The sequence below is a fragment of the Cheilinus undulatus genome, linkage group 5, assembly GCF_018320785.1.
Source record: "Cheilinus undulatus linkage group 5, ASM1832078v1, whole genome shotgun sequence".
Lineage (NCBI taxonomy): Eukaryota > Metazoa > Chordata > Actinopteri > Labriformes > Labridae > Cheilinus > Cheilinus undulatus.
This window is the reverse complement of record NC_054869.1, coordinates 22,075,532-22,095,747: the sequence shown is the minus strand read 5'-3', so window position 1 is coordinate 22,095,747 and position 20,216 is coordinate 22,075,532. Positions and strand designations below refer to the sequence as shown.

At 39.6% G+C, this 20,216-nt stretch overlaps 3 protein-coding genes across 4 annotated transcripts in view; all 3 read right to left on the bottom strand.

Annotated features, from left to right (window-relative positions):
- epg5 (ectopic P-granules autophagy protein 5 homolog (C. elegans)) overlaps window positions 1-4,119 on the bottom strand; it is a 30,963-nt gene extending 26,844 nt beyond the window's left edge. The window contains exons 1-6 of the mRNA XM_041787098.1: window positions 3,463-4,119; window positions 2,616-3,236; window positions 1,786-2,046; window positions 1,494-1,692; window positions 1,238-1,374; window positions 1,034-1,141 (exon numbers count right to left, since the gene is read on the bottom strand). Of these exons, the coding sequence (XP_041643032.1) occupies window positions 1,034-1,141; window positions 1,238-1,374; window positions 1,494-1,692; window positions 1,786-2,046; window positions 2,616-3,236; window positions 3,463-3,516 (1,380 nt within the window). The 5' untranslated portion in view covers window positions 3,517-4,119. The remainder of the gene's footprint in view (window positions 1-1,033; window positions 1,142-1,237; window positions 1,375-1,493; window positions 1,693-1,785; window positions 2,047-2,615; window positions 3,237-3,462) is intronic.
- Window positions 4,120-5,268: 1,149 nt separating this feature from the next.
- On the bottom strand, window positions 5,269-13,005 carry lix1 (limb and CNS expressed 1). Of its 2 annotated transcripts, XM_041788049.1 has the most exons (6): window positions 11,458-13,005; window positions 10,831-11,036; window positions 9,828-9,968; window positions 9,660-9,755; window positions 6,551-6,628; window positions 5,269-6,454 (listed from the first exon to the last, which is right to left on the bottom strand). In XM_041788049.1, the coding sequence occupies exons 1-6, from the start codon at window positions 11,531-11,533 to the stop codon at window positions 5,990-5,992; spliced, it is 1,062 nt and encodes a 353-aa protein (XP_041643983.1). In that variant the 5' UTR covers window positions 11,534-13,005; the 3' UTR covers window positions 5,269-5,989. The 2 variants fall into 2 exon arrangements, with proteins under 2 accessions (XP_041643983.1, XP_041643982.1); XM_041788048.1 differs by having other exon boundaries at window positions 10,831-13,005.
- A 557-nt stretch (window positions 13,006-13,562) lies between these two features.
- riok2 (RIO kinase 2 (yeast)) lies at window positions 13,563-18,473 on the bottom strand. The gene is made up of 10 exons (XM_041787658.1): window positions 18,286-18,473; window positions 17,175-17,313; window positions 16,974-17,090; window positions 16,647-16,822; window positions 16,459-16,547; window positions 16,143-16,334; window positions 15,962-16,054; window positions 15,343-15,741; window positions 14,282-14,381; window positions 13,563-13,965 (listed from the first exon to the last, which is right to left on the bottom strand). Exons 1-10 carry the CDS (start codon window positions 18,349-18,351, stop codon window positions 13,804-13,806), a joined length of 1,533 nt encoding a protein of 510 aa, XP_041643592.1. The 5' UTR covers window positions 18,352-18,473; the 3' UTR covers window positions 13,563-13,803.
- Window positions 18,474-20,216: the final 1,743 nt, after the last annotated feature.

Here is a 20,216-nt window from a genome sequence, read left to right as displayed (position 1 = left end):
CACAGCATGAATGTTACTCCTCCAAACTACCTCTTTTAAATATGTAATTCCATCATAAAACAAATATTTGCTCACATAGATGTAACTTTTATGTCTTTGTGGCTAACTTTGAGCCATTCTAGTCAGACACTGCCCTCTAAAAGGCCATCATTATTTAGAATAAGGAAGAGTTGTATTAATTAAGCCTCATATGCCATGCTTGTGTGCATACATGATCAACCGTACCATGCCAAAGCCCACCTCTTCCAAAATCACATCTGATAATTGAAATGTTTATGAATCATCCTGAAATATATTGGAGTAATGAGGATGACAGGATGGAGTGGTTGTTTACTTTCAGTGCTTAGAAGTTGGCTTCTTTTGAGGCAAAAGCCTGGAGGAAACAGCAGGATGGTTTATGTCATCAATAATATCCTACCAGGCATCTAATTTTGGCTGGGGATATTGTTTATGCATGACACAATAATGAAATTCAATCAATCAATCCATATGTGCCAGGGCCTGGGAATTGTAATGAGCATGGCATGGGGCACTCACACTAGTCTGGTGATCCCAAATGGTGTCCAGGTATGGCCCACCAGTGCCACAAATTGGGCCCTAATGGACCCTTTACATTAAGTTATATTTGGCCTAATTTTACACAAAAAAATAAAATGATGCCATTGTAATGGAGTTTACCTGCTTTACCTACGCATTTTTATGACTGCTTAAATGTTTTTACATAATCTTCATAAAGGATATGAGAATTTTATATCACCACACAGCCTTTATTGTGTATTATGATTATAAAAATAATGGTACTCAAGGCAATGATACTATCTACAGTAACTTTCAATTGTGCAGTGTGGGATGAGGAAAAAACTCATGTATGTTTCTGCCCTCGGCTTGATATTCTTGATCCAATTTGGCCCATAAGATAAACTAATCGTGGAACTGTCAAACAGACTGGACTTTGGGTTCAAATGTGCTTGGACATGGTATAGATTGCCTTGGGTGATTGTGTCCTTAGTGTAGAAGAGTGTCCCAAACAGACCTGAAGGAAGGATGAGGCCCACTTGCCAACCCCAGCAGCACAACACAGCAGATGGCACAGCAGGTACAGGTGCTCTCCTGACCCTTCAACATGCAGCAGAACTGCAACCTGAAAAGAGAACAAAAACCACATCAGACTCAATGAGCAAACATCACATCTCTGCCAAAAGAAAAGGGAGTAATAAACTGAAAGTGTTTAGTATACCAATCTCTCCAGCCAGTGATGGATGTCTGTCTGAAACTGGGAGTCATCCAGGACTCTGCGTGTGAAGCTGAACAGGACACTGATGGCCTCCTTCAAGGGTTTGAAAGAGCAGGGCTGTGTTTTGTTACCAACATAATCTGATAAAAAAACAAAAATAAAAACAATAGTCATGAATGTTGTGTACTTAAATATAGCATCACACAATAGAATTATGTAACAGCCACCTCAAGTCTAAAAGAATCTGAAAGTCTCTCACCTTTCAATAGACGAAACAAATAGGACTCCACCTGCAGGCGTGACAGCAGAGCGGTGTATGCATGTAGTGCCACCTTCTGATGCAGCAGCTCACTGCGAGCTTCAAATAGTCGACTCAGCTCAGCCAGCACACTTTGACTAAACTCTGCCTGCTGGAAGCGATGGTACCCGCACACCTTAGACTGATCTGCACACACACCCTGTAGGGAAAAAGGATTGTAAAAATGACCTAACAGCAGAAGATGTTTTGTTTGTAGTTTTCTCTTCAAACAACTTCTCCATTATTACCACACCTGAAGTGTAAGCTGCTCATCTCTGAAGCTCCACAGACGATTCTGTGTGCTCTTGCAGTCAGATGACTGTGTATGCAGCTGTGTGTGAGACTGGGTCAGCTGCCTACGACAGCGCCAGTAGTTCTGCAGCAGTTCAGTCAGTTCATGGTTCTCCTGGCGAGCTAGAGCACAGAACTGTGTGGCACAAACTTCAACACCTTCCAACCATGCTCGCAAACCTCCAGCGGGCTCCCAGACACTCAGCTGCTCCAGTGAGAATGGCTGAAGAAGAAGATATGAAGGTGACAGAGGTTATTTCACACACTAAGACCTGTGTTATATGAAAGGCCACACTGCGTAAAGTCTGTTAATAACCATGTTATAATGGGAACTGGAAGTCAAGCCAACTACTGATTTATTGAGGACTGCAGCCTCTGTATATTGGACTCCTGTCCTACCTACTAAGCTACACCAGCACCCCTACAGGGGTATATATTAAGAAAAAAATGAAAGTATACTTGTTAACTTTAATTCATATGGTTATGTAACATTTAAGGCTTGAGAGTCATCTTAAGACAGCTTTTTCACACAATCCCACCTATTAAAAATGAAGATGATCAAATTTAAAAGAACATACTTTAAAATCTTGTCTAATCATCTCAGGAAGGGATTTGATGGTCTTTAAACACAGCTGAGTTTGACATAAAAAAAAAAATCATATGAACCCTTAACACTGTATATGAATCAAAGCAGTCTGACTCTGTAATTAAAAAAATGCATGGTCTTACTCTGTCTTAAAAAGGGCTCATAATCTAATTCACTGTCTGTGATGACTTGTTTTAAAGTGCTACCTGAATTTCTGGAGCTGTTTTGGGTAATTCTGGGTACAGTTTGCTCCTAGAGAGTTCTGCTACAGACTCCAGAGGCTGCAAACTTGGAGGAGATGATTCCTGCTCAGGAAGCGCCAACACCGCAGGTCCCTTTTCCCTGTTTTTCACAGCTTCCTCCCGGAGCTGCATCACTGGGCCCTCCTCCAGTGTGGGAAGAGAAGGGTACAGTGCAGGGGCACTTGGGGGATTAGAGATCTGAAACTCAGCTGAAGCACATGGCTGATTCCATGACTCTGTGTCTTTTTCCAACTCTGTAATCTGTGCTGTAACTTTAAGCTCAGCCCCTTGAGCTGCAACCCCATCATCCTCCTCCTTTGAAACTGTCAGATATACAGTACTCTGTGATGGCAGAGTCTTTGTTATCTCTGAAGTTGACAGAGATTGTGATGAGGAGGTCTGCTGTTTCTCAGAGGGCACATCTGATTGCTGTGCTGAGGTTTCAGGGAGCTGAATAGGCTCCTCATGCTGCTCCTCTGGCTCTGGCTGTGGCAGACTGAGGGGGATGTCAGTGAAGTCGGAGATGGAGGCCTCATCGCTGACAGTTGAGGGAGCTGTGGCTTCATCCTGCTTCTGCTTCCTGATCTGCTGGAAACATAAATACAGATTAAGAAATAAAGAAAGATATTGTTTTTTTTGGGTTACACTTATGATGTTTTTTTTTACATGTGACAATAAACATGTGATAAAAGAGCATGAGGATGGGGAAGTGTGTCTGTAACTGTCTGTGATGGACTGTAGAGACTTACTCAACACTAGCACAAGCTCAGCCGAAAGAAAAGAGCAGAGGAAAGACTTAAGGTTAAATCACCTGAGATTTTCCGCTGCTTTTAGTCTTTGTCTTCTTTGGTCTTACAGCCTCCATCTTTCCTGCCTGTCCACACAAGCTTGTTTACTTTCTCGGCACAGATCACATTGACAAAGAGCTGACTGAATTGTCCTCTAGTGGAAACGTCGCTTAACGACTGAAAACGCACAGTCTTCATAAAAAATATGGCACATAATAACAACAGCCATTAGCGGAGAAAGCTAGCGAGCTCTAACACTCATGATAAGCAGCTAGTCTGGCTGTGTTGTCAAGATAAACACTTGTCACGGGTTTAACACAAAACACTCCTGTTTGGCTTATTGAAAAACAGTCACTGGCGGTGATTAACATGGCAACAGCTGGCTTCCCTCTAAAGGTAGACGTAATATCCACAGGATACATTTTAAGAAAACGAAACCTGCCTCTGCTGATGAAACAAAAGCCAAAACCTGAAGGAGTTAAGCTAATCTATGCTAACCTGTAACCGTTAGCTTGTTACGCTGTTAATATCCCAAATAAGTCATTAACAAGCGGCTCTAACGTTTCCGTATTATTACTAAGATCCCAACAAGAAGATGTCAACACGTCCAGACAAGTGACACGGTGTGTGAGCCCCATCCGCTGGTCAGCTGTCATTTGTTTTGCTCATTCCAGGAACTCAGCGATCACAATCTTTGATCACGTGACTACTCCACCTCTATACGGAAAGCCAGGCGACCAAAAAAGTGGTCATACGCGAGAACACAAATAGGCGGATTATAACTACCACTGTCAAAGTTGTCAATTAATTTCAGAAATTAATTCTAAGTGCTCTTAATTTTTTATAATATTATGGATAAAAGCCATATTCAGCATATTACTATATGTGTGATCTACCTATATTTATAGATCAAAGAATTTAACATTAACTTAACTACAGAAAAGGGAAGTTGTTATAGACGGTAAAGGAAATACAAGGTTCAGATGACTTTTGACTTGTCCACTGAGCAACCTAGGAGCTTATAAAGACAGTGGTGGGTGTATTTTACATCTCTGTTGCTACATGGAGACAATTTGGCTAAACCAAAGTGTGCTAAAAGGCCCAATAAAGCACAAAATTAACCATAATAAAAAAATGAGTGCACTAATTGTGGACCTCAAATAATTGCGGTTAATGTGATTAATCTTGACAGCCCTAGTTACTGTTATTGATAAATCAACCAGTAACGCAATCCCTCTCAAATGATTGACATATACCATATTTGTGATTAATTTATTACAAACACCATAATTATAAGAGATGTGTTTTATTATATTGTTAGTTAATCTTTATTCATTCAATACCTATTGTTTGACTTAAGATGTCTCTTGTAAGAGCAATCTGAGGACAGATAATTAGGCAAGAAAGGATCAAGATAAATCAGTCATACACTGTCAAATGGATTAAAAGGCTGTCAAAGTCTAATCAGCAGGTAAAGTGTCCGAGTCACAGAAGGAAAGAGGAGGTTTTATTTCAGTTTGTTCAGAAGTCCATGTAGTTGATACTCTGTAACTAAAACCAGTCCTCCAAAATGAAGGCTCACTTTGATAATTCTCTAGACGTGGCCTATTGTCTTGATTGTTAAATACGATATCGAGAAAAGTGATAATGAAAATAACCAACGATATTAATGTTTCGTTACAATGTTAATATAAAACATACATATTAGTCACAAACAATAATAAAGTTTTAAAATGTGGTCTAGAGTGGTTCATATAAAACAGCCAGTTATGGGTAGAAAAATTACATTTATTCACAAGTCTTACAACAAATCAGAAGAAATATCCCTTTTAAATGCATCCTCTACCACCACCACCCAACCACAACAAAGAGAATGAAATGCTCTAAGTCTGTAGGAACCGGATCATTATACACAAAGTACGGGCTTGTTCTTCATAATGTCGGCAGCTGACCTGATTAGACATCCTGTAACATAATATTTATTTCATTGATACAAAGCTGCTGTCTGTGCCAAATAACTGCTTGTCACAAACATGTCACACCAAGTCATCCGACATGTCACATGGTCAGTCAGCTTTCTGAATGTCCCTGCCAAGTTGTTCATATTATGAAAATGGGCATGCAAAGCAGAGATGGAGAAGGGAAATGTTAGGAATTAAGAAGCTGTACTAGTAGATGTAATTCATTTGCTTAATTATTTACAGGTGAACATGTGCATCATACCAACATAAATGGACATATATAAGAGGTAAGGCAGCTAAAATGACACATCTATATTATGATTATATTTCCTTGTGATATATTTCTATTCTTTGAATGCTTCTTGCTTGTGGTTACAGGTGCTAATACAGTCTTAGTCCAACAGTAACAAAAGGTTGTTAGTAAGGTGAAAAAATTAAGTACAAAACTGAACATGACATTGATTCGCCTCATGATTTCAAAGCTCCTAAAACCGTGGCCATGCTAAATCTCTGTTCACCCAGATAGACTTTTGTAAGTTACTCCTTTATAGTCAAACTTCAATGTTTTTCGTTCACCTTCTGCTTCAGTCTATTCAAAGTTATCTATAGGAACAAAAGTCTGCTGTGAGCATGGTGAAGGACTGTCATGAGGTGTGTTTGTGCCAGAGGTTTGATAGTCAAATTGTTTTGTGTTTTTGTGGAGAGTCTGTGTAGGACTGCAGGATGGGGTTATCTGATAGTCTTCGCCCTGGCTGTATAATGTGTGTAAAGGAAGCTGTTCTTGCTGGTATGTGTTACTCTGCACCTGACCGAAGTCCTCAGGTGTGCGGGGAATGTAAGCCTGACTCATTGCCAAAATGAGGATCTCTGTCTTCTCCTTGTAGAAGCGCAGCTCAATGCCTCGCCGCCGGGACAACACCAGCTCTCTCTGAGCCACCTTCAGCTCCTCCCTGAGTCGCCCAGGTGACTTCTGCTCCCGTCCAAGCCAATCCAGAGCCAAACTACTGCGCATGTACTCATCAAGCCCTCTCTGAGAGTAATAAGCAATTACACTCTAAGAGGAAAGCAGGAAAAAATCATCATGACTTGGCAATAGAGAAACCGATGAATCATTAAAGTAATGTGAAACCAGGTAAGAGCTTTGTTTTACCTGTCGAGAGCACTGTCGTTCCCTCAGGGCCTTTAGTGTCCCGTTCCAGTGCAGTAACTGGAAAATGGTCATCATCTCCTTAACATAAGAAACTAATTAAATCTCACAGATGAAAAAAATGCTGCAAGCATCTAATTTATATTTAGTGAAGTGTCTGGATTTATAGACTGTAGATGGATTTTGCCTCCACAGCAACCTTGCTGAGGGGAGCAAAGAATGAGCACCTACTTTACCAGCTGAGTTAAACCAATGCCCTATATATTTTGTGCTTAATTTTAGCTAAGTGTGTAATGTCACATTTCTAAATTTCCTTTTCCCCTGAAATTTTACAGTGCCATGAAAAAGTATTTGCCCCTTTTCTGATTCCTGACTTTTTTGCATATTCATCACACCTAAATGTTTCAGATCATCAAACCTATTTTTATATTTCACAAAGACAACCCAAGTAAACACAAAATGCAGTGTTTGAATGGTTATTCAATTTTTAAGTGGGGAAAAAAATCCAAATCTATCTGACCCTATGTGAAAAAATAATTGCCCCCCTTGATAAATCATGAGTTAACTGTGATTAACTACAGTTTTTGGAAAGCTGAGCTCAATGTCACTGGCCACACCCAGGCCTGATTACCACCAGATTTGTTGAATCAAGAAATCACTTAAATAGAAGCTGTAAGACAAAGTGAAGTAGGCTACAAGATCTCAGAAAGACATGCATCATGCCACAGTCCAAAAAAATTCAAGAACAAATGAGAAACAAAGTGATTGAAATCTATCAGTCTGGAAAATGTTACAAAGCCATTTCCAAGGCTGTGGGACTCCATGGAACCATGGTCAGAGCCATTATCCACAAATGGAGAAAACAGGGAATGGTGGTGAACCTTCCCAGGAGTAGTCAGCCAACCAAAATAACTCCAAGAGTGCAATGACAACTCATCCAGGAGGTCACAAAAGAACCCATGACATCCAAAGACCTGCAGGCCTCACTGTTCACAGTTAAGGTCAGAGTTCATGACTCAACCATAAGAAAGACAGTGGGCAAAAAATGGCATCCATAGGAGAGTTCCAATGCCAAAACCACTGCTGACAAAAAAGAACACAAAGGCTCGTCTCACATTTGCCAAGAAACATCTTGATGATCCCCCCAGACTTTTGGAGAAATATTCGGTGGACTGATGAGACAAAAATTGAACTTTTTGGAAGATGTGCGGCCCGTTATATCTGGAGTAAAAATAACAGCAGTTGATAAAAAGAACATCATGCCAACAGTTAAACATGGTGGTGTCAGTGTGATGGTCTGGGGCTGCTTTGCTGCTTCAGGACCTGGACCACTTGCTGTGATTGATGAAACAATGAATTCTGCTGTCTACCAGAAAATCCTGAAGGCCAACATCTGGCCATCAGTTTGTGCCCTCAAGCTCAAGCACTTTTGGGTTATGCTGCAGGACAACAACCCGAACCATACCAGTAAGTCCACCTCTGAATGACTAAAAAAAATAAAATAAAAATTAAGGAATTAAAGTTTTGGATAGGCCAAATCAAAGTCCAGACTTAAATCCAGTTGAGATATTGTGATGTGACTTTAAACACGCAGTTCATGCTTAAAAATCCTCCAATATGGCTGAGATAAAACAATTCTGTGAAGAAGAGTGGGCCAAAATTCCTCCACAGCGACGTGAAAGACTCATCACAAGTTATCACAAACGCTTGATTTCAGTTATAGCTGCCAAGAGTGGCACAACCAGTTATTAGGTTCAGGGGGCAATTACTTTTTCATGTAGGGCCAGATAGTTTTGGATTTTTTCCCCCTTAAAAAATTAAATAATCATCCAGACACTGCATTTTTATTTACTTGGGTTGTCTCTATTAGATATTAAAATCGGTTTGATGATCCAAAACATTGAAGTATGAATCAGAAAGGGGACAAATACTTTTTCACTGCACTGTACATAATTTATATTTTCATATCTTATTTCTGCTCAGTGTCACAACTTTTACAGTCATAACATTGCTCTAACTCTGTAAAGCACTTTGAATTGTTTTATGTATGAATGGTACTCTTTAAAAAAACTTGCATTGTCTTTCGAGAGAGACAGAAAATAGGTTATAATGAGACACATAGGGAGAGAAAGTCTTGCGCAAGACTTGTTTTTCAAACCTAACCACTAGCTCTGTGTATGTATTGGTCTTTCAAAGAGAACATATATGCATGTTTGATTCTTGAACCCACATCTACATTATTGATGATTGCTATGAAAAGTTTTTTAAATCAAGATCCAACTAGACTTCATAGGGCAGGCATTTGCCACTCTGATTTATGAAACGCTGAGTGGTTGAACAGCTGCCATGTGTTAAGAGCTGGTGACAGTAGTGTTAAACAGAGTGAGGCCATAGATTAACTGTAATTGATCTAATGAGACGCAGATGGAAAATAATGACGTGTAAGTTCTCTTGGGTTGAAGTCCATCTTGTACCTGCTGGCTTTTTTACTGTATTTAGAACAGTGAATCTGACCTTGACTACTTTCAAATGATTCAGCTAAATACAGATGTATTTGACAGCTCCTGTAATGAATGTTAGTATAAAGTTGAAGAACTACTGACAGCTATGTAAGTATAGCTGAAGCTTTGTGTGGGAAGATATGAATTTATGTTCCAGAGAGTGTAACTTAGAAGTTCTCTATGTGCCATGCCTTACCAGGAATGATAATGAACCCATTTCCCCCAGATAATAGCCCTCTGTCTGACTGCAGACTTATGCTTATTTATACTAAGGTAGAGATATTGGCTGTTTCATACCTGAACTGCCTGCCTGAATCCAACTGAAAATGAGACAGAGTGGAAATATACAACCAAACCAGCTAAGGGTGTTATGCTTACAATGGAGGCTGGAATAATCACCCAATTATGGTGATTTCTATATTATTTTTGGGAATAATAATTCCTCATTATAGCAAAGTCTAAATATACTTGTTAAAATCACTTAGTAGAAAGTAGCACTTCACAAAACCTTGCTGCAAATTGGCATTTTAAACTATACCCACATGCTTTCTCATGATTTATGAACTCAAGTACAAGAAAAATAACAAGTCAGCCTTGAATGTTTGTTTTACCTGGAACTCCAGCATGGTCCGTCCTATGTAGGCGTGGAGCAGCAAACTGTAAGTTCCTATACTGGTGCCTGAATCACATGCATCTTCAATAGAGACCTAAATAGAGACAACAGTGCAGGTAAAAATAAATGTTGTGACTATAAAATGTAACAGTGTCTGCACACTCACAGCGCTGTCCATGGCCGCCTGCTGTAAACTCTGCGTGATAAACTGGGAGGTGATGCGTCGACATGGCAGCTCATTCACCAACGAGTTCATCAGAGCAACACGGGCTGCATCCCTCCGAGCCTCAGCTTGACTGCTACACACCTGAGGGGGGGATAGGATGAATGACAACTTGTCAAAGAGTGCATCAGTAAAAAAGGAGAAAACAACGTCAAAGTTTTTAACTTTGAAAATTCTGTCTGCTGATGTGTGAAAGCATGTGGTCTAATGGCTTAAGTCCTGTCTGTAAATGTCAATCCGTGCCTTTTGGAGCATTTGAATAAATTCACACTCCACTGAGGCTAATCATGGGATCAGAACTCAAATCACCAATGAGATTAGAGGCATTCATAGATAGCCAATCACATGATGTCTTAGAGCTGCCAGCTGCTGTCTGGGTCACAGTGAGGCTTGAAAGGTAATGTGGGATTTAAACATCTTAAAACAAACTAAAAAGTGTTTTTTTGTAGGTATGGCTAAATAGCACTAAAATAACAGTTACAATAAAGCTTTATATGAATCAAAGAAGAAGAAAATGTGACTCTTGTTTTAATTTAATTGTTTTAATAATTGGTGATGAATAAAGCCACTAGTATAAAGTTTGGAAACATGTCAACAGGTGTAGTATGTACAGTAAGTATCAGCATCAAAACATGTAAAAGTTATTTATGTAGAAGAATAAACTGTTTCAGAAAGTTATTTACATTACATAAGATTCCACCAATTTATCAACGAGATTCAAACATGCAACTTAAAAATACCAGCATTATGTTCCTACTGCAGAGCTGTTAACACTGATATGTTAAACTGGAAAGTGTAAATAAGGTGTTAAAAAATACTAGCATTATCCTGTCTCTTCATCAAATTGTTGTGCTTCACTTGTGTTTTAGACATAGTGCACTCAGATAAGTTACACTACTAGGTAAAAAAACATCCCTCAAGACAATCTTGATGATGACAAACACACCTTATAGTTGCCAAAGCAGCTTCCTCCAGGCAGGGTGACGTAGCAGACATACGGTGGAGCAGGGGATGGTGCAGACTCATACAGCAGCAGACTCTCTGTATGGATGGCTGCATCTCCAACAGACCCATCTGACTCAGTGGAAGAGCCACTTGACTGACTTACCTGCCTCCGCTCCCAGAAGTTATGCAGCATGGCTACGACATTCACTACACATGTATGAGAGGAACACGTGTCAAAATGAGGACAGAGAGTGTAAGTGCTAGACCTAAATATGAAAGCTGAATGTCTGTTAATCAGCATTTCCAGACTGCTTATTTAAGTCGAATAAGAACCTGGAAGAGACTCCCCATTAAATACACTAATCAGCATTCTGTAAACCCTTTGAGCTCTTTCTGACCCTGAATTAGGTCAGAATGTTTCCTGAGTACTTCAATATGTGTCAAACCATGTCTGCAGCACAGATTACCTGACAGCCACAACTCCAGGAATATCATAGAGGAAGTAACTGACAGAAATGCTTGCCTGTTTTTATATTATTTCAGTGTATCATCACTACTGTAGGTCCACAGGGAGCACATTTATATTCTGTCGGAAAACATATTTTTTCATAGTTTCTTAAGTACTTACAGTCTTTATGGCTGCTTTCATTCTCACTCTGCGACAGATAGGACATGATGCTCTCCTCCACTTTTACTTTATTCATCCTCAGCCAGTGTTTATCTCCACAGCTGCCTCATCGAGTCCACTTTTCTCAGCAAAACAGCACAGCAGAAATCAGCAGTCACATCCACCATCCCTGCTCAGGATGAGAACATCTCAGAGAATAAACTGAAACTCTGAAAGCCTGTCTACCCCCTTACTCTGCCTCCTCCTCCTCTCCTGTGTGAACATCTCACCATGGTTTCTTTTTTTTGAAGCGGACCACCTTTGTCAACCTCCCTGCCAATTAGCTCAGAGGGCCCCTCACTCTCTCTACACATGTACACAGACACAGAGGTGCAGGGTTGGAATGCTGAGCCCCTCCCCTCTGGCTGTGCAGCTGCTTAATCCCTGAACAGAGTCGAACAGTTAAAGACCTGCAGAAAACTGAACCACAACCAGTTTGACATACTTTGGAACAGTCTGGAAAAGTACTGGATACACCTTTGCTATGTACAATACCAAACGGACGCAGCATCTTTGTATTATTGCCAACATACTAAGTCTGAAATGTGTTGTGGGGGTGGGATGCTTTCAACTTCACACACTAATTTGAGCCCACAGAGCCCCGCGTCTGAGCTCCATTCACTCTCTTCAATATGAAAGGCCATTGTTCAAGTCTGAATTCAGCCTCCTGCTGAAAGCCTCTTACACTTAAATGAACCAAATTCTGAGAAGAAGTGGTTTCCACGCTCTTTTAAAAGTCCTCCGTTCTCATCTTTTATAAACAACCCTTCACTCTTTGCTGAGTCGTGACAGTGTGACACAGTGAGGAGGCAATGTTTGCTACTTTCTGCAAATTTGCATGCCAAGTGTTCTGGTGTTTTCTGGAGCATGTATGTTCCCACATGCTTGTGGCAGTCTGCTTTTTGATTGGTTGCTGGGAGGGTGGAGGTAGCCATGCATTCAAACTATCAGAATAGCTACAATCCTTTGAACCACAGGAGTTTAGCATACATAAAGATCTCTGTGAATTTGCATTCAGCTTGAATCTTGTCAGTCACCATCAGTTACTGTGTCCACACCAGTAGTTCTCAAATAGTGGGTCTGGTCCCAAAAGTGGGTCACAGAATGATTTTCAGTGGGTCATAAAGGAGTGCAAAAATGTGTCAAAAAGTCTATTGTGCTATACAGGAATGTCTGATTTCAATTGATCAATCTATAGAGGGCAAGGGTTCGAAAAGAGATGAGAAATAGAAAAAGAAGGACAGAAAGACAGATGACAGAGATGTGGAAAAAGAGTTAAGAGGGAATTGCTGACAGAGAAAAAGATGCACAGAAAGAGCAAAGAGGGAGAAAAAGAAAGACAGAAAAGGGGGGTGCAAAAAGAGAGAGAAGAGGGAATGCAGAAATACAGAAGAGGGAGATGCCAAAAGAGAGGAGGAAATGCAGAAAAGAGAAGAGGTAGATTCAGAAGTAAAGGGAGGTGCAGAAATACAAAGAAGGGGGGTGCAGAAAGAGAGAAGAGGGAGATGCAACAAGACAAAATGAAGGAGCTGAAGAAAGAGAGAAGCAGGAGATACAGGAAGATAGATGTGGAAGACAATAAGAGAGAAGAGGGAGATGCAGAAATGCAGAAGAGAAGGATGCAGTTAAAGAGAAGAGGGTGATGTAGAAAGAGAGAGGGGAGAGATACTTGAAGGAAGGAGAGAGAGATAAAGGAAGGTAGGAAAGGGAGATGCAGAAGGAGAGATGAGGGAAATGTTAGAAAATAGAAGAGGGAGAAGGAGCAAAATGTATGATAAACTCGAGTCATGATTTCTCATCACAGAGATGGTGGTGTGTTCTGAGGCTTAAGCAGCTGAGAATCACTGCTCTATACTTAACCTGTGTCTGAAACAGACATGGAAAAGTTTAATATGTTCCTTTTGTTTTGAAGACTCTATTATGACTTATTTAAAGAAGATATGCTCACTTGTAAGCCAAACATGTTAAGCACACGTGCATGTAATGATCTGACAGAAATTTCATTCTGTTTAATACTTAAAACACTACTCTGTTGAAAAAAAACAATGGACATCACTCCTTCTCAATCATGTTTACATGGTTTAATTAACAATCATAATTCTTGGAAAACTTTTAAAGTGTTGTACTCCTTGTGTATTTTAATGACAATATGCCGATTGATTTGATGCACAGAAAAGCTCCAGCTGATTTTTTCATAGTCCATGGTGTGTTTTAGTCTCTTACAAAAAAGGAGCAGAGGAACAAGCAGCACCAAACAAAAACACACATGTTTATACAGATCCCATCTGTCCATTACATCAGTCCCATTTATCCCCAGAATGAAGCACTCTCCATACTAGACTTGATGTTATTTTGGTTCTCTCTCCTGGATTTGGTCACTAGGTTGGCCTCTCCCTTCTGCAGACGCCGCCTCTGTGCTGCCTTCTGCTGTTTGGTGAGCTGCCTCCGCACCTTCTGACGGACGACCTCCTGCAGGACACACAAAAACAACGACAGCAGGTTACTACAGATAGATCTACCCACTGTCTATCCCTGTGATGCAGATAGACACAACATTATGTAGACATGTTGTTTCTGTCTTCATATTCTTTATCAAACTGCTAAAGCACAGAAAAGCTCTTCGGCATCACCTTGTGGACATTCCACTTTTTTGTACTATACTTTGACAGGCGTTGCTACAATTGGAGGTGAAAAGTCAAGATTGTCTTCATATCAAGTGATCACTTCAATCAGATGAGGTACTTTCATAATGACTAATTTATTAGTGTGTCTGTGTTTTACTTACTGGTGGTATGGTGGAACAGCTCCCTATGCTGCCTGCTGTGGCCTCGCTGTCTGTCCTCCTTCTGGTGTGCTCTGTTATGTGTAGAAGACTGTCCGAGTCTCTGCAAGAAAAAAAGAACATATTAATAACAATTCTGTCACATTTTACAACTAAAGGAGAGCAGCTATACAATTCATGTTATATCAGATGATCATAAGAAAAAAAAAACCCTCACAAGGCTCTGATATCAATCAAATCTTTGACAACAATCTGGCATAATCCAAATCACATTAAAGATTGTGAACATCAAAATGTTTTTTATGCCATGAAGTAAGCATGCAGGAGAGGACTTTATAACAGAGCACAGAAATTCACTGTTGGGGTGTAATTTGCATTTTTTCATCTTAAATGCTTGTATTCCCCATGAAATCTGAATTGTAATATCTGGAGCAGCTTATAAGTTGCCCAGCATTTAAATCAACTTTGATTTAACATGAACAAACATTTGCATAAAGAAAGCATTTTTGCCCACTCGTGTTAATAAGGGTCTTTAAATCTTGAGAAATAGTCCTGTAAGGTACATTTAGAACAGACAAAAAATGTGTGATTAATCTAGAGTTAACTATGAAATTTGTGAGATTAATCATGATTAAAAATTTTAATCTATTGACAGCACTAGTTTAAACTTATTTTATTTGGCCGGGTTGATGTGAAGAGCTTTCAGTTTGTGTTTGACACAGCTGTACGTCTTATCTTTGCTGATACTGTATGTCCTGTGCACATGCAACTTTACTGAGGAAAATGCAAATAAAGTCTGTCTCTACTGTGTGCTGTTTTCACCTACCTGTAGCAGTGGTTTCAAGCATTTATTTTCTAACATAGTTCAAATAAAGAGAACAAAATTGATGTATTTTACAGTTTATAGGTGTTGCTAGTTTTTCAACTCTTGTCCTCAGTTGAGCCTTTACAAATACAGTGTGATAAAAATAATTGGGTGGCTCTGCATCACTGCTACATTTGGAGTATTCACTCTTTGTAGATTGTTATTAAACATGCGTTATATTGGACAACATTGCTTTTACCTGAAGGGCTTGAACTCTTTGTTGCAGGTAGAAAGGTCTGCCAGCTCTGGACACTCATCTTCCTCCTCATTCAGCTCTTCCTCTCTGTCCCTCTCTGCCTCTTCATCACACCAGGCAGCAGGCTTTGTCTCAGTCTCATTCTGCTCTTCAGCTTCTCTGTCATCATCTTGTGTGTCACTGACTTTGAGTCCTTCCAGTTCCAGCATTGCATGTTTATATTCCTCCATGTTCACACTCTCTCCTTTTTCTGCTTCCTCATCTGTTTCGTCTTCATCATCATCCTCCTCTTCATCATCATCTTCTCCTTCAGGTCCAGCTGGGTGAAGCAATGCACCATCCCTCTCCATATCTTTGGTGAAGCCGCTGGCTAAAACTTCAACATCCAGAGAACAGGACCGCCTATATGGATAAACATTGAAAGTAGATATCAGGTGAGTATTATGTTTTAACCGTTTAAAAAGTTTCAACAGTTTTGTTCTGTTGTAAAACAAAAAATGCAGTATGCTTTCTTTAAAATGTTTGGACAAAAGTGATGTACGCCCTAAAAAGTAGCAAGAACATAATGATTTATTGTACTTAAGTGTTTAAATGGAGCTGTCATGAGAGCATGAGCAGTTACCTGATGTCTTTGAAGGTTGGGAAGAGCTCGCTCTCGTAATTGAATCGTTTTGCGAAGAAATCTCTGATACATTTGACATCTCTGTCAAAGTACCTGGAAAAAAAGTCAGATAAATATAAAGTCTTTTGATTGATTCACTGAATATTGTCTGAAATTTCTGTTTTGTAGGAAAAATACCAACCATTCTGCATTAGGATGTGAGGTGGAAACCATCTGAGGAAAGTCTATCATAGTTATGTGGTCCTTGTTGTCCAACATCAGGTTAAACTCGTTGAAGTCTCCGTGAATCAGGCCGTGATTGGCCAGTTTGACTATGAGCTCCATGAACTCGTTGTACAGAGCTGGAGGATCCTGCAGCTCATGAACTTGACACCTGAAGGATTAAGGCATTAAACGGATGTTATTCTGGGAAACATGGTGTAGAAAGAGCTAATCAATTATAGGAGAAATGATGATGTCAGAGAAGGGTGGCTTGTTGTTTCTTGTTGTTTACATACAGTGGATATCCATTGATAAGTTCCATCACAACAGCATGTCTGTTATAGTCCGCAGGTTTAGGAACAGGAAAGCCCCGGTCATACAAAGCCTGAGAATTAGGAGATGAATCAAATGATGCATGTGATTTTTTATTTTTTAACAATACATAAATCACATTCTTACACTTCAACCAGATTATCTTTGTTACCTTCATGTAGGCAAACTCTTTCATAGCAGAAAGGCGTGAGAGGTAGAGCCAGGACATGTTCTTCCTGTGTTTGTGGTAATCTCTCTTGTTCTTCAAGTTCCTGAAGGAGGTGCGACCCAGTCTGTGAAGCTTCAAAGCATACTGCTCTCCATTTGGACTTGCCACAATATATATATCTACAAGAGGTACACACAGGATATATCAGTATTTACCTTGCATAAACCAAAGCTAAAAGCCTGGAAACTTGACAGATAAAGCAGTTTACATCACAGCCCAAGGAAGTCATTTGCACTCCACATAATCTCCCTGTATGTGATTTTGCCTTACCTGATTCTTTACCCACACCCATCTGGTTGCCAACTGAGATGATCACTTCTCTAGAGCACAGAGTCTTCAGAGCTAGGTAGTCATACCCTCCATAGTTCAACCTATAACCCTGCACAGCTGAAATCAACATTCACATGTTACCGTAGAAACATCAGATGTATCTTTTCCCTTAATATTTGAGAGGTTTGCATGTTTACTTACTCTTAGTGCGTTCATAGACAACAAGTTTGTGTTTGACGAGCTCTCTGAGAATCTTGTTGCAGCCGCCATGTCTGAGGCTGGCAATGGAGGACAGGAGACTCACTGGAACAATCTCATGGTTTTTCATTCCCATTTCAACCTAGAAGAAGAGGAAGGTAAATCCTTAGAGGGCTTAAATCCATCCTGCCCTTGGGGACAGTGTTTTTTCTTTTTTTTACTTTTTAGGTCCATCAATACAGACAATATTTATACTCTAATGAGTACATTGAAACTGCCTTTTTCTTGATAAAATCCTCAATTGTCTGACTGCTCCACATCTGTGCAAGAGACAATAACAACCAAATTTTGTCCATATCCCCTTTGTGTTACTATACAGCATAGCAATAAAGTGTGTCAGGTGGATCAGGAAATATGCACTACAGAAACCACCATCTTCTAACAGCTCTACTGTATTTATCTAAAACAGGTGACAAAAGAAGCAATAATAAAGTAACATTTGGCTGCACTATCCCACAGAAAGCCAACAGTGATTTTTTTATCCCATCATGGACAATGAAAACTTTACAAAATGCAGTGCTTCAAGGCCAATGAAGGCATTAGTACTAGATGCAACAACATATACGTATATATAGTCATGTATTCCATGTAAGGTAAACTATAAATAATATAGTGTTAAGTAAGGGGAAACGCAAATCAATGGTAAAACACACATCAAGACAACATACGACACATTTGGCCATGCTATGGACATGTCAGTTTAAATGATACCGACATTACCTTTATATTTGGGTTTATCGTGAGTCACTCAAGTATCTTTTTGGATACCAGGGTCACTGAAAATCGTTTTGGCAGCGTAGTAAGAAGAGTTTATTTTACACAGGCTCGTGTTAACCTCGTTATGACCGTTACACATATACTGATGCTATTACATGGTGGCATGTAGTCTACAGACTGTACTATGTCATTCGGTGGCTGTCAATCACCAGGTAAATCTAATCTGTCACTGTATGTCCCGTGTTTTACTGTAATGACATACAGACCAAAGCTACCGTTAGGCTAACACATGCTAGGCTAAATGTGTAGAAAAGATCAGCTTAAATATCTTTCTTACCGCAGTGAGGACCCGGAAGTCATCTCGAGATAAGTATCTCAACATAACAACATTCAGCTTCCCCATATTTCTACCTAATCGCAAACAGTCACCGTTTTAGGAAAGTTATTACTGTTAGTTCATCGGCTGAGTGTCCACATTTTTAGTAAACACACGTGCAAGGCGGAAGTTCGGGTCACGTAAAATACGTCACATCAGGTTTACGCCAGACGTCATCTCGACGCTCCAATGCGTACCGTAAAGTATGAACTATGGAAGTTTTTCACTTTTTGTGAAAAAACAAACAAACAAACAAACAAACAAAAAAACCCTGATGCTAAATAAAAATGCTCTTTACGTTAAGTAACAAAAAAAGAATAACTGGCAATTTAGCTTAAACATTTTCAAAACATAACAAACAAACATCGTTTGGTAAAAAAGCCTACTTTTGGTGTTTTTTACAGCACGTATTTATTAAAGGTGCAGTGTGTAATATTTAGCCCATTAGCATTTAGCAAAACAAGCTTGATTAAAATGAAACATAACATTTATAAGTAGATTGATCTAAATTAGTGTTGACATCTGATAACACATTTTTTAAATTTATGTTTTAAATTAACTCAGAATAAGCCTTTTATTCATACATAGGGAGGGTCCTCTCCAAGGAAGCTGCCATCTTGGATTTTTGCATTTTGCCTGTTTCTATGGCACCATAGAAGGAACCAAATAACAGTTAAGCATGGATTGATTTTTAAACTTCACTGGTTCCCACAGTTATCAACAAAGAAATGATCATCACACTCCAGAATTGACTGTTAGATGTTGATAGTCCCAATTTTACACACTGCTCCTTTAATGGTGGGAGACCACCCAGGAAGAAGCTGCTATTGTCCCTTCTGGTTCTTGAACCCACTTGCTTGTCCATATCAAGCTGATCCCCAGTCCCACCAAACTAATAAACCAATGGTTTTTGTTTTTGTTTTTTTTTAAGTATTTTTGCTTCTTAATGAAGACACAAGCTGGTGAACATAAAGCCTCTTTTAAGCATTATTACTGTAAGCCATTAAAGGTTACTGAGGGACCAGACACACTAAAGCAGAAAAAGCTTCACTGGGATTGAACTGGACATTGTCAGTGACATTTAATAATTAAGGTCAGTGCCTAACCAGCTAAGCTACTTGTTTCAAGTGGGGAGCCTTTTTGCATGTGTGCTAGCAACCTTAGCTCATTTAACTATGCTATCTGTAGAATAAAAGCAAGAGGCAGTACAAAATCACTGGGACACCATTGATGCAAACCCAATTTAAAGCCATAAAAAGCCCCAAAATAAGACTTAAATTTTCAGAAGACTCTTCAAATGAATCCCTGCTTCTGTGCACTAAAACCTAAATATGATATCTAAATAATACTTTGTCAGATGATGAATTAGGAAGATGACTTTAAATGAAAGCTGCATTCCATTTAGCTTATAAGTGATTTAGGTGGTTGCAGGTAGCCTATCTGTTGCCATGGTTTCTGGATTCTGTGCATTCCATGGGCAGGTAGATTCTAACAGAGGAAGTGTGTGTGTGTTTGTTTACTCAGGACTGCCCTTTGACAAACACCACTCTGTTCTGCCCCAGTACACACATACATGCACACAGGTTGTGTTGACTCCATGGAATTCCTCCTCTGGTTTATTGGTTTATTTAACATTCTGCCATTCAGCACGTTCTGTAGCCAGAGAGAGGCTGGGCATGATGTGAGTGTGGTTGCTTGTGTTTGCATGCATGTCTGTTAGTGTGCAACTAAAGGTACCTGGTAAAACTGGACAGAGGGGATTTACTTGAATTTTACTCTAGATGCACAAATTGAGTTTGTATTTTAAGTAATAAATACACTTGTACAGTAGCAACATTTTACATTACACAATTTCCTCTTGTATTAGTGATCCTAGCAACAATTGCTCATTT

Excerpts from the sequence above, each read along its gene's own strand:
- lix1 (XM_041788048.1), bottom strand. The coding sequence starts at position 11,130 with ATGCTGATTAACAGACATTCAGCTTTCATATTTAGGTCTAGCACTTAC. Across the intron at positions 6,629-9,659 it reads GGACCATGCTGGAGTTCCAG|GAGATGATGACCATTTTCCA; the intron begins GTAAAACAAACA and ends TCTTATGTTAAG. Across the intron at positions 6,455-6,550 it reads AACGACAGTGCTCTCGACAG|AGTGTAATTGCTTATTACTC; the intron begins GTAAAACAAAGC and ends CTTTCCTCTTAG.
- riok2 (XM_041787658.1), bottom strand. The coding sequence starts at position 18,351 with ATGGGGAAGCTGAATGTTGTTATGTTGAGATACTTATCTCGAGATGAC. Across the intron at positions 16,335-16,458 it reads CTTATCAATGGATATCCACT|GTGTCAAGTTCATGAGCTGC; the intron begins GTATGTAAACAA and ends TTAATCCTTCAG. Across the intron at positions 15,742-15,961 it reads CCAACCTTCAAAGACATCAG|GCGGTCCTGTTCTCTGGATG; the intron begins GTAACTGCTCAT and ends TTATCCATATAG.